Raw genomic sequence first — 13322 nt, forward strand, 5'->3', positions numbered from 1 at the left:
AATTCCTAGGAGATCTACTATGTGTTCGTAATATTGTTGGCATCACCAATGATGATCTGTAACCCTTCCGGTCTGCAACCCTTGGCTACATGGCACTGAAGCCAACAGTCTCTGAACCTGTCCACCAGAACAACAAGCTACACCAGATGTAGTAACTCAGAAAATTCAAACAAGATGGAGTAGCCATTGACTGGCAGGTAAACCACTATCTCTTCTAATCCACAATGCCACAACTTCCCCTGTTGCCATTATTTTACAATGGCAGAAGAAAAAGGGGGAGGATATGGAGGTCATCGAGTAGGTGTTCCTACCAATGCAACCAAAGCATCATATTTTGAGTAGTTCAGGAGCATAGGCAGCCCTGATAAGGAAAGGGGGTGACAGAATCATTGAAATTGATGGAGCTGAACCTGCAGACATTAGTATTCCAGTCCGTGGAGAAGATTATGAATGGATCCTTCAACAGAAGTACAAGAAGCCTTGATGCAGGAATTGTACATAACAACCGACCAAAAGAACCTCTTTGGAAGATGCTAGAGCATTACCAATGGGTCGAAATGCTGCTGTGCTCAGAAAGGCCAGTCGAGGGGCCAACAGTGTTTACAGATGCAGGATGAAAAATGAAGAAAGCTGCATGTGTATGGCAATCTGACAATCAGTCAGAAACATGAGATCAACAGAGAACCAGGGGACAGCCTCCAAACTTTGGAACTGAAAGCAGTGTGCTGGGCACTAGAAAATTGGAATGACACACCTGTAAACATAGTATCAGACTCATTGTATGTAGTGTGTAGTGCAGCGCATTGAAGATGCCTTGCTAAAGAAAACAAAAAATCAACATCTTGGTGAACTGTTTATACAACTGGGCAGTACCCTTCAGCAAAGAAGACATGAGTTTTGTATAATGCATATCAGAAATCATGAGTGGAACACTGGATTAGGTGAAGGCAATGCTCGGCTGATGAGGCAGTCAGTTGCTTGGCAATAACACCTCCAGCAAACAAATTTGAAGAAACCCAAAAGAGCTATGAGATGTTCCATCAAAATGCAAAATCATTACATTGACAGTACTACATACCCATAGCAGATGCAAAAGGCATTGCTTGCTCCTGTCCTCAATGTAGTCATCATGGGCCTGGTGTAGGGTAAGGCACTAACCCAAAAGGACTAAAGGCACTTCAAATTTGGCAAATGGATGTAACACATGTACCTGAATTTGGAAAATCTAAATATGTACGTGTGATGATTGATACATACTCCCACATTGTTTGGGCCACTGCACAGGCTGTTGAAAAGGCACTGCATGTGGAAAGACACTTGACAGCCTGTTTTGCTGTAATGGGAGTGCCAGAAGAGATAAAAACAGACAATGGCCCTGCATACAGCAGTCAACGTGTTGCTAGGTTTATGACAACATGGGGAATTAAACATGTTAGGGGAATTCCACACTGCCCTACAGGTCAAGCAGTAGTTGAAAGATCTAATCGTACAATAAAGGAATATTTGAAGGAAAAGACACCAACAGAGACTGATGTAAACAAGCGATTAAACAAGGTGTTGTTTACATTGAATTATTTGTCCCTAACAGAAGGAAGAGAAGTGCCCCCCATTGTTATACATCATCAAGCCATTCGGGAAAGTCAAAAACAAATCATTCCTGGGTTACAAGTTCATTATAAGAACATGACTACAGGTAACTGGGAAGGACCTGCTCCAGTATTGTTTATCGGTCGAGGGTATTTTTGTGTTTGCACAGGTAAAGGGCCTCTCTGGGTTCCTAGCAGATTTGTCCCCCCTGCATGTCAACCCCAGAAGAACGGATTAAATATAGACGACAATGCTACCTCAAACCAGTCTTCCACAAACTCTGTGTAGAACTTGGGCCAATCCCCTCATCCATAGAAGACGTGCAGCTGACAGTGGCGACAGAACTATCATTCAGGCCATGAGTTTTTGATGCTGTGTTAAAAAGACTTTGTAAGACCAAGAATGCTGCTTGTGCAAATCGTAAGGAACCAGCAGAAATAGTATTAAGTTGTGGTAATTGTAGATAGAATTTTGTTATTCATTCTAGCCACCTTCTAGCAAAATGATCATGCTTTGTGTTTATAATGTCAAAACAGCTTTGCTAATATCACTTTTGAAAATACTTGCAGAAGATTTTTGAACCTTAAGCCAAATCAGCATTTTCCAGAAACATGGATACCAGAAAGTATTGACAGCAGAGAAGAAGCTATTTCTTGGTGGGTCTTGACCAAAGCCTTAACTATTGTTTTAGCTACAAAGAAAACATGCAGTCTTGGCTTGTGGTGCTTATCTTGTCAGCTGGGAACAAGAATTGCGAAATAATGAAATTGCTTAATTTGATTGCAAGGCTCATAGGAATAATCAGCATGCCCTCACAAGGGGAGGCGTGGGCTTCTGCTCAGCCACAAGCAAACATGTGAGTTACCTGGGCCAACAAAACAGGGCAAGATTCATTTTGTTATCTTACTATTCCATGGTATGGTAAGGCAGCAGAGAAAGCAAAAATGTTGCCTCCAGGAGTATTCCTCATTTGTGGAGATCATGCTTGGCCTGGCATACCTGCAAAGGCACAAACAGGACCATGCTATTTTGGTAAATTGACATTATTTGCCCCTATTATCCATCAAGTGCTCAATATAAGTCACAAATTTAAATGTGTTAGATGCAGAGTGTATCAGTTAGGACCTGAGTGTAAGGACAATGTTGTGTTGCGGGAGCATCGATCTGTCATTTTAGCCTCACTTTTGACAACACAAGTTGCTTCTGCCAAGGCTCTCACTCAGTTGAAAAAATTGGCCTGTTGGGCAGGAAAACAAATTAACATTACCTCTAAAGTGTTAGATGAGCTCACCACTGATGTCAACAGTGTACGACATGCTGTATTACAAAATCAAGCAGCCATTGATTTTTTTGTTATTAGCACAAGTAAATGGCTGTGAGGATTTTGAAGGAATGTGCTGTATGAATATTTCTGATCATTCTGAATCCATTCACAAAAAACTTTCCCAACTGCAAGATAATATGAAAAAACTCAATATTATTGCAAATTCTCTTGACGAATGGCTAAAGGAATGGAGAATCACCAGTTTATTGAAAACCCCATTGATGGAAGGGATTTGATTTTTTATTATTATCTTTGCCGTGCTTATTATTTCTTGTTGTATTTTTTCTTGTAGGAAGAAAGGTTTAGAATCAATTGTTCAGTGATCCTGTGTTGTCCAAAAAGAAAATGGGGGATGTGTAGAGAAATTCTTGGCAGAACAAGGAACAAGGGCATGCTATACTCCTGCAGGAACTGGACACCTGTGGCCTGCAGATTACAGAGTTACTTTGAAGACCATGTGCCGTCCTCGAACAAGAACAAGATAGACCATGTACCATTCATCCAAAAGATACAACAAGGAAGAATGAGCATTTTGCAAGGATGAAGCCAGATGCCAAACACCATATGAGAACTGCTAATTTAGCACACCTTAGCTAAAACGCTTACGGCATGGCAACCAATCATCAAGTAACATGTATGAGTGATTGCAGACACTTAAGCAATGAGCATTAAGCAGTAGTGGCATGAAACAGTGTATAGAGAAGCGTAAATGTGCCAAAATTGCTTAATAAAGTAGAACGACATACAGCCATGTTGGTGTGATTGTCATTACTCGGCCGACTCTCTGTGGGACCCTCTTCATTGAAGTGGTTTCTAACAGGATTCATCACCCTCCAGCTGGCTGCATCCTTCCCCTTGAACAAGAATTTGCAGGTAAAATAGCTACTGAAAGGTCAAGGGATGAAGAAAAGCAGCCCCACAAACAGAATGGCATTTGTTCCTGCTGCCACTTCAAGTTGAGGACTTCCTTGCTCTCTCCATGCTTCCATTTGCATAATAGAGTTGATCATCTGGCCTTTATCACAGCAGATTGAACATAAATCATTACTGAAACATAAAACACCTAGAGAACACTGCTCACTAAAATAAAAAGTAAGGTACTACTGCTGCCTATGGATACTGCAGGTGATAAAAGAAGCACTTCAATGTTGCTGATTGATTGTCGTTGTTGCAGTTTGCATGAGAGGCTGCAGGAGGTTTTCATGGTCATGCTGAAAGAACAGCTTCTTTTAGTTCACCTCCTTTCTCCCATTGCTGTGAAGCTGTTTAAGAGACTGGACCCCATATCTCAGTATATAACTTACCACCAAAGCTATCCCCATTTTTGATACCCTCATGGACTAAACTGGGCTCCAAACCAGAAGATTTCATCTTACACTGAGATATAGTCATGTACTTAATGGTTATCAACCTAATGAAAAGACCCTCTTGATCTGCAACATTTTACTGAGCCATTCTGCTAAAAATATATTTATATATTATTTTTATGTATTTATTTTATATTTACTTATATATATGTATATGTATGTAAGATTATATTTATTATTTTATATAATGTAAAATATACATCATATATATTATGTCTATATTTTATATACTTATTTATATATATGTCTGGAAAGACACTCTTTTCCTTCTCAACATACAAGCAGCTGCAAGCTTTAATTCCTAACATTTAGAAATATCCTAAAAAGTATGAGTTCTATACTTACTCAACCTTTTTGACAAGGATTCCCTAACTTTTATTTTTGCTAGGGCAAGCTGGATTGCCATGCTTCCTCTGTCTGTGCATTAACAGAATTATTGAAGATACACACTCAGTCCAGGACTTCCCAGGAAAACACTGCACATCTGTGTTTCTGGGCCTCAGGACACCTGTGAGTTACTGCTCCAACCTTTTGGTATTCAACATGGTAATTCCTTCCCTTTACATTTGCCCATAAGATACAATATAGTGGACCATTTCCTTCCCATCTGCTGTAACTGGCTGTCCAAGTTTTTCGGGAGTCTCTCCAAATCCATTTTCATTAACATTTGTATTACTCCTATCTCGTTCACAGGAGACTGACACTACGAGGTTGCAATCTCATCCAACAACTCACATAATTTTCACGAAGTCTTGCCCAAAGAACACTTCAGGGCCTGTGTTGGCACAGAAGCTGTGGTGTTGCACCTCAAGAGGAGTGGGTGTCGTTTGCCCCTTATGTCTGAAAATGCAAAGAGTCTGGGGAACTGAGTATTACCAGTCACAAATTAAAAAAAAAAAAAAAGCAAAACAACTAGGCTTAAAAAGACAATACTATTTAAAGAAGATGCAGGGCCAGGGAGTCTTTCTTCTATCTTTTGTTTTTATTAAACTTTGTGGTTGATTTCAGAATCTTTTAAAATTATTTTAACAATCAAAAGGGCCAGAAACCTACCCTTTTGTGGCATCATTTATCTGTCTCTATCTCTCTTGTTTTTTAGTTCGGATTTTGACTCTTGAAATCCTTGCACGGTCATTGCTTGCCAGCATCCAAGTGCTTGCAATAACAGAAAAAATCTCCCAAGTTTGTGGGTTTTTTAGTCACTGGCAATGCAGTTCTCCAGAGGGAAGTATTAGCCCTGTGCAGAAAACTTGGACCTCACATAAAACAATCCTATTATTTCTTTAAATTTGATCAAAAGCTCTAATATTTTTGCATGTCTTTATTGGCAAAGTGTTTTTCCTTTAAAGGTTTTAATACTTTCAGGCTTTCTTCCATTTAAGATTATAATTGTCTGCTATTTCAGTTAAATGTGACACCAATTTATTTGAAGTTGAGTCATTTTTACCTATAGTTCTAGCTCTGAATTTCACCAGCACCAGTTGGGGCTGTCCATCAGCAGCACATTACTTGAATCTGTACAAAAGATAGAAGGATTTTGATAATTAATCTGGTCTTTCTTGAATATACTTTCACATTTTGATTCTCTTCTTTTTACTACAGTTTGTTTTACTCTTCTTTTTACTACAGTTTGTTTTACTTTACTGTGCTGATATGGCTGCAGCTCAACTCAGCTCAGTTTGTGTTGGTGGGACTGCAACAAAAGATCAGACAAAATCAAGGGGCTCTCCAGTTTCTTTATCTGGAAGAGAAAGAGCTGATATCAACAATTTCATACCCCAAGTCAGAATTTTAAGAACAGGCAAAGTACAAATTCTTCAAACAAATTAATTTATTTGCTAAGGAAATTACCAATCTCATTTGCATCTATTTATGAAATAAAAAATTTCCTTGAAGCTCTTCCTTTTGGATCTCAGCTTCCAGACATTGTCTTCACAGGTCCCAGGTTGTTACATTATAGTCTCACCTCAAGGTTCTGTTGACATCTGAGGCTTTCCTGTAGACAGCATTAGGCAGAAATATATTACAACTAAACATTACACTGGTCTCTGACAGTGATGTATGGACATAGTATTTTCTTTAGACTGGATACAAAGCCCTGAAACATGCCACACTTAATTCCTCTCTTTCACCTTCAAAAGGACAAAAGAAAGGGTGCTCTTAATTATTTTCCTCATCATAAATGTGATCTGTTCTCCTCAAGCATGTAAATGTATCAGCAAAAAGCTGCAGCATTTGAGGAGCCCGACATCTAGTTTTTCTAGTTGCCACTGGCCAATAAGGTTGGAAGCAGAAATCAGTGTAAATCAAATAATGATTCAACCTGGTATAGTGACTAAATGAATTCACAGCTAATAACAAATAAGAATGCAGGCCGACAAGAGAACTAAAACAATATAGACAAGATACAGAATTTGGAGCAGGTGCAAGTCATGAAAGATTGTTTCAAACTGTGCTTTGCATGCAAGAAGAAAAGCTAAAAGACAAAACTAAGTCCTGACAAAAATGCAATACATTGAAGAGAATTTGAAGAGCACTATCTTAACTATAAAATAGAGAGGAAATGTATGGAAATAATTGAAGAAGATTCATAGTTCCTGATTAGGCAAAATAGATACAGACTTAAGTATGCTCTTAATTCCCACAGAAACTAAAGCCATCATTAAAATTTTACCTGTGCTTAAGTGCTTAATTAATTCTACAGTAATCATGGGCTCCTCCTTCAGTTTTCACTGAGCCACAGGATTCACTAGCCTGAGCATTTAAATTGCTCGATACTTTGAAATAGTGCTTTTGTTTAAATGTATAAAACCCACAGTTATAAGATACAATTAGTCTTTCATATTCTTTAACGCTTCTTGCTTGAAGGATCTTAGTAGTACTGGCCGTTGATCCGATAAACATGAACTTGTTCAAGAGTAGAAGACAATAAGAGATCCTCCCTAATATTTTCCTTCTCTATTTAGTGTTTAAATAAGAAAATATAGCTTTTTTTTCTTATCACCAGCATCCCTGAATTGTTTAATCTATACAGTGCAGTAAAAATGTAAAAAGAAAATTATTCTTGAAATTTATGCTAATGTTTTCCCCAGATAATCACTTTCAGCAGAGTAAAATTAAGAAGTTTCTTACTAAAATAATCCAGAACTAAATGTTAAGTGTTTATTCTCTTTCAGAAACACAAGCCACTCAGCAAACAAAAAACTCTAGAGCATCAAATAAATGTGTTTTACGTACAGTCATGAGGCTCCTATCTGAAGTAAATTAATAATGAACCTCAGGTAAATATATAATGGTGGCTTTATAATTGTGTTTCTGAGGATGAGCCTAATTACGTACATTGATGTGAGTAATATAAAATCAATAACCATTTTCCATTCCAAAAGAATGAATTAAAACCCATTATGCAACTAAGACTTTGTTGTTATTTTTAAAAATAATCAGCATAATAGGCAATAAAAACTGGAGCAAAGAAAAAATTAGAGCAAAGAGAGGAGTAGAACAATTTTTACTGAAAGCTATAACAAAATCTATAAATCCCAAATGAGATGAAAAAAGTTGCCAAAAGCAACAAAAGCTAGGTTCTAGAACATCTAGACCTGGAACCATAGGACTTTCACCCATAGCACATCACTTGGTGCCTTAGAATCACACAGTCATAACAGGTCAGAAGGGACCTTCAGGGGTTATCTAGTTTGACTCCTTGCTCAAACACATCTTATCAGATCAAGTTGATCAGGGCTACGGGAGTCTTTGAGCAACATCTACAACATCTTTGAGCAATCCAGTCCGGGGTTTGACCATCCTCATAGTATAGTTTTTCCCTTTTACCTAGAATATGTAATTTACTGTGCTGCAATTTGTGTCTGTTGGCTCTTGTGCCATTATGGTGCACCTGTGAGAAGAGGCTGGATCCATTTTCCAGTCCTGTCCTGCAGTCAGGTAGTTGTAAGAAGCAAGAAGGTCTCCTTGTCTCCAAGCTGAAAATACCCAGCTCTATCAGCCACTTCATATGCATCATGTTCTCCAGTCCCTGACAGTTTTGGAGGCCTTTTGATTGACTCTGTTCCATGTGTAAATATTGTTCTTGTACTGGAGGGAGTCCCAAACGAGTGACAGTACTGAGATGAGGCGTTACGAAAGATCATTCCCCTGGCCCTCTTGTTAATTCAGCTCAAGATGCTGTTGGCCAACTTGGCTGCAAGGGCACAGTGCTGACACACATTCAAGCTGTCCTCTAGGACACTGAGGTCCTTTTCTGCTTCCAAACAGCTCCTAGCCTGTACTACTGCATGGGGCTATTCCTTCCCAGATGCAAGACCTCGGAATTGCTCTGGTGGAGCTCTCTCCAAATAGCAGCCCTGGCCTCCAGCTGAATTCAGCTTTCAAAATGCAACAAAATAATGTAAAATCTAGAGAGCTGTGGTGGGAAAGGAGCCCACCACAGCTCTCTGAGAAACTCAGAAGTTTCTCAAGGGAAATGAGAGAACCAGATGGAGATCATAGTTTCAGTTATCTCTAGAAGTTACTCACAATGGGAAGGAAGTATTACAGAAATGCTTAGTTGGCTAATCATTCCTCTATCAGCACTAAGGAGTTGGTTTGGTCTTCTGTCTTACCATATTAAAAACCAGTATTTGTGCTGATTTCATAAGAGATATTGGAAATTTGCCTTATGAGATTGGTATCATATGTTATTATACATATATATATATACACATATATATATATATATATATATAATATATATGTTTGCTTCCCACAACATTTTTATTTTGTATCCATTTTGATTTGACAACAGTGACAGTTCTAAGTCACAAACTAAAACTGAGTCTTTCTCACACAATTTTTTGCCCCAGAGGAGCTGCCTGGGAGCTCTCACAGACCGAAATATGCAGTACTCTGCAGCTGGTGTACCTAAATTCATTTTGTGATGGAATCTTCTCAGAAGGAAGATTCTGAAAGCTGTAGTTACCATCTGGATTTATCTAATTCTTCAGTTTGCTCTATTACAGGAAAACCGTGCATTAAGACAAGTCTTTCAAACAGTTGCATTGGTAATCCTTGGGCTCTGTAGATTCTATAAATCTTTGAGTCTTTTAAGATGTATAACCTTTAATAGTTTGCCATTGCTTCTGTCAGGATGGTGGTGCTCCCTTTGCAAAATATGTAAGCTAGAGTCCACAAAAACCATTTGTGGTCAGGGAATGTAACTTTGGGATAAATTTCCAAGACAGATTAGGCAAATTTGGCCTAAATTTAGAATAGTTAAATCAAGTTCACAAAATACCTTGACAGCAGAACACAAGACAGGAGGAAACCTCTGTCAGGTCCACCAGAAACTGTTACTGAATTACACGTAGGATGTTCAGATGCTCCTCTTAATGCATGACACCACTAAACCATAAATTATTCAAGGAGTGATTTTTTCCAGTACACAGCAAATACCATCAATGACTGGTGATCTTAGGAATGTGGTCCCTGTAGTACAGAACGGATGTTATTGTAGTGATATAACTGCTTCACAGGACCTATGACATGAACTTCTGTGTCTGGTGAATGGAAGACAAAGTGACATATGTAAATTGTTTTTGATTCACCTTCCATTGTGTGTTGCAGGATATCTTGGTGCTATTACGTCTTACAAGATGACTTTTAAAAGATTAATCTGTAATACACTTCCTTGACTTTGCTTTCATTGGGGTCTCTTGCCATGTCATTAAAAGGTTTCAAAGGGGGAAAAATATGAAATGTTCTAAAATGCTCATAATTATCATTGCCTAATTATATGAGAAGCCACCTTCTAGCAGCTGTGGCACAAGTACTGGCCAAACAAAAAAAACATGTAACAAAATGCTGCTGTCTTTAGTCTGAGCATCCAAATCTGTTCTGGAATCTTCTGTGACTTGGCACAAGTGGTATGGATGATATGGTCAAGGAAGGAGAGGTAATGCCCTTCACGTTTCTTCGTCAACAGGCTATAATAGCCCTTATACGAAGCCCTAAATAAGCTATAGGCATAGACTTGGACATAGTTCCGTTTTCAGCATCTTAATAAGGAATAGTAATGTTAAAACAATTACTAAACATAATCTAAATACTTCTTCAAGCAACTCTGTGGATTGGGTAAGACAGGCTCTATCTTTTTTTTCCTACCATTTTGTTTTCCTACCATTTGGTGGGGCTAGCACTGGACACTCCTGGCCAGGAAACAGTATGTGTTAGATAGAGCTGTTTGGGAGAAGTGGAGAACAATTTCTTCCTAAAGACAAGTTTTACAGTGCAACCACTCGAGCTCTCCAGTCACGCGTGGTGCATGTTCAAAAGCCGGGGGACATGGGCTAAAGCTGCAATGCCTTGGGACCTCATAGCCAAGCCCTCCCATTTAGGGCTGAATTCACATCTGCGTGTGGAGCACTATAACACCAGATTATCCTTTCTATTAACAACAGCAATTCTCGTGTTTCCAAGGACTTTTGTTTGGGTTTTTCCCAGAAATTTTGTCTTAATCTCTACTTTGAGAGGGGAAAAAAAAACCTCAAAAAAGTGAAATATTCATAGCTAGCTCGCAGAGGAGGTCAGAGGTGGAACAGAGCGGGAATTCAGGCGCTGGGTCCCGGGGACTCGGTCTGGAGCCGTGAGCCCCGCGCAGGCTGCCGGAGGGCGCGGCTCGTGGAGGGCGGGGCGCGGCTCGGGAGCGGCGGGGGCCCCAGGCTCGGCGGGACCGCGCCGGAGCAGCGGCCGACGCGGCCCGGCGCGGCCGCCCGGCAGCCCGCGATGCCTTGGGACCGCCGGGCGCGCCGGCCACGCCGCGGGGCATGGTGAGCCCGGGGCGGTCGCTCCCCCCGGGGACCCGGCGGGCGGCCTCGCTGCTCTGCCCCAGCCTCCTCCTTCTGCTGCTGCTGCTGCTGCGGGGCACCGTGGCGCAGAAAGGTGGGTGCGAGAGCGGCGGTGGGCGAGCCCCGTAGCCCCAGCGGCCGGGGGAGGGAAACCAACCCTCCGGGGCTCTGCTGCTGGGAGGGGGCGCCCCTCGGCATGTGGCCCTTCACGCCGAACCTTTCCCCTGCCTGACCCACAAAGGGCGAGAGAAGAGCCCTGTTTTGGAAAAAGAAAAAAACAAACCAAAACCAAAACAAACCAAAAAACTAAACAAGGAACATTTTTTTCCTGCCCGCTCCCGCACTCCCACGGGGAGCTGGCGGCCGGAGGGCTTCACTCGGGCGGGGCTCGACCGCGGCTCGGCGGGGAGCCGTGGCTGTGGAGGCAACCCGGGGCACAGGGGCAGGGCAGGGGCTGAGTGGGGTTTGGCATGCCCGGCCCGCGGGTGACAGGCCCCCTCCTGCAGGCTGTGAAGTGTTCGGTGCGAGCCAAGAGGCGGATAAAGGGGAGATTCTGCTTGCTGTGAAAATAAACTTACACTCGCCCGAGAGTATGCAAAGTGACTAAAAAAATAGGGGTGAGAATCCGGAACGTGTGACAGACAGAGTAGTTGGCGTTGTTGGGTTTTGGGATTTTTGTTTGTTTTGTTTGTTTGCGGGTTTTGTTTTTTGTTTGGTTGGTTTTGATTTTTGGTTTGATTTGGGTTTTTTTTTTTAAGAGAAATCGACGAAATTCCACTCCTCCTCGGGTGGAATTAATGAGCAGGCTTTAGCACTGTGAAAATTACAAGGCACAGTTTGGTCACTTCATGGCAGAAGATCAGAGGATGCCACTGTGACTGTCACTTTGATCATGTGCTTGGGACAAAGTGGTGGGAGTGAGTGTTTTGACAGCACCTTGAAACTCACTTCTGGGTTTGGGAAGATTAATTTTGTGGTTTTCAATTCCACTTGCTCCTTGCATTGGTCTTGCATCGTTTCAGAAACTGATCTCCTCAGAAACTGTTTTGTCACATAACTTTTTCTATCTCACAGATGGAAATATGGTTGAATTTCAGAAATGCTGCATTTAAATGCACAAAGGAAATAGCAACTATATGCACTTTACTGTTTATGCATCTAAATTAAACAATTAATTAAAATTAATTAATTGAATGGGAGAAACTCAGTGTTGCATCCATAGAGCAAGGTAGTTGTGTGGACCTTTTCCTCTTATTTCCAGCTAATTGCATTTATGTTCCTATACACCTACAAAACAAATGCTTATAAGCATTTGACACAGTTAGGTTTGTTTTCTTGTAATGTATAATGGAGCTGGAGAAGAACCTATTGAGGCGGCTTCCAGCCGGGATGTGCCCGGTGGGCTGCCTTGGCCAGGATAGCTCAGTGGTGCTCAGCACAGCGTCCGAGTTCCCAAGCAGGTCCCAGCCGCAGGCAACCTTAAGCAAGCTCAAGTGATACCAGCTCTTTGTGATTTCAGCTCTTTAGCTTGCTGGTGCCACAGCCGACGCCGGGAGAGAGAGAGGAGGAGGCCTCTTCTGTGGGTTCCGAAGTGTGAGGTTCAGAAGAATTCTTTATTGGGGATCTCCACGAAGGGTCTCAGTGACAGCTCTTCTGCCGAACCAGGCAGAATTAGGGGTTTATATACCTGACAGGGGTTTTGGAAACTGTCCAATAGTAAGGGTCAGGGGAAAGTGACCTATAGGCTTACAGAGAGATAAGCAGGGTCCAAAGGCGGAAGAGAGGGGCTTCTAAGGCCCAGTCATCATGACTTGGCATTTCCTAGCTCAGGCTTCTGACCGCCAAGGAGGCCTTGCAGGCCCTGGGCCTGCTACAAGAACCCATTTGTTTTTGAGAGGAAATTGGGCTGTTTTAACAGCCTGTCTTTTGAAGGTAGTTGCTGGATGAGACAGGCAGCAGCAAGGTGTTAGTTCATGCTGTAGGAGCATCGTGCTTGTGGTGACCTGACACTTGTGTGACCTTTTGGTGAGCAGACCGAGTTTGTTATTCTAGGAGAAGACTGAAATAACTGGGGGGGTAGGGAAGAGTCATAATTTACCTGCATATGATTGAGTCAAACTGGCTCGCTGAGTAGTCAGGGGTGTGTTAAAGGGAGTGGGACCATGCAGCAAGAAGAGGAGCTTGTGAGGACAGCAGGCTTTTAGG

At 41.5% G+C, this 13322-nt stretch overlaps 1 protein-coding gene across 2 annotated transcripts in view; it reads left to right on the plus strand.

Moving 5' to 3' along the window:
* Positions 1–11018: 11018 nt before the first annotated feature.
* Positions 11019–13322, plus strand: part of DCBLD2 (discoidin, CUB and LCCL domain containing 2) — a 50340-nt gene continuing 48036 nt past the window's right edge. For both annotated transcript variants that reach the window (XM_041410971.1, XM_041410970.1), the window contains exon 1: positions 11019–11211. In XM_041410971.1, coding sequence (XP_041266905.1) covers positions 11097–11211 — 115 coding nt within the window. In that variant the 5' untranslated portion in view covers positions 11019–11096. The remainder of the gene's footprint in view (positions 11212–13322) is intronic.

The sequence above is a fragment of the Onychostruthus taczanowskii genome, unplaced genomic scaffold (genome assembly GCF_017590055.1).
Source record: "Onychostruthus taczanowskii isolate IOZ18803 unplaced genomic scaffold, ASM1759005v1 scaffold34, whole genome shotgun sequence".
Taxonomy (NCBI): domain Eukaryota; kingdom Metazoa; phylum Chordata; class Aves; order Passeriformes; family Passeridae; genus Onychostruthus; species Onychostruthus taczanowskii.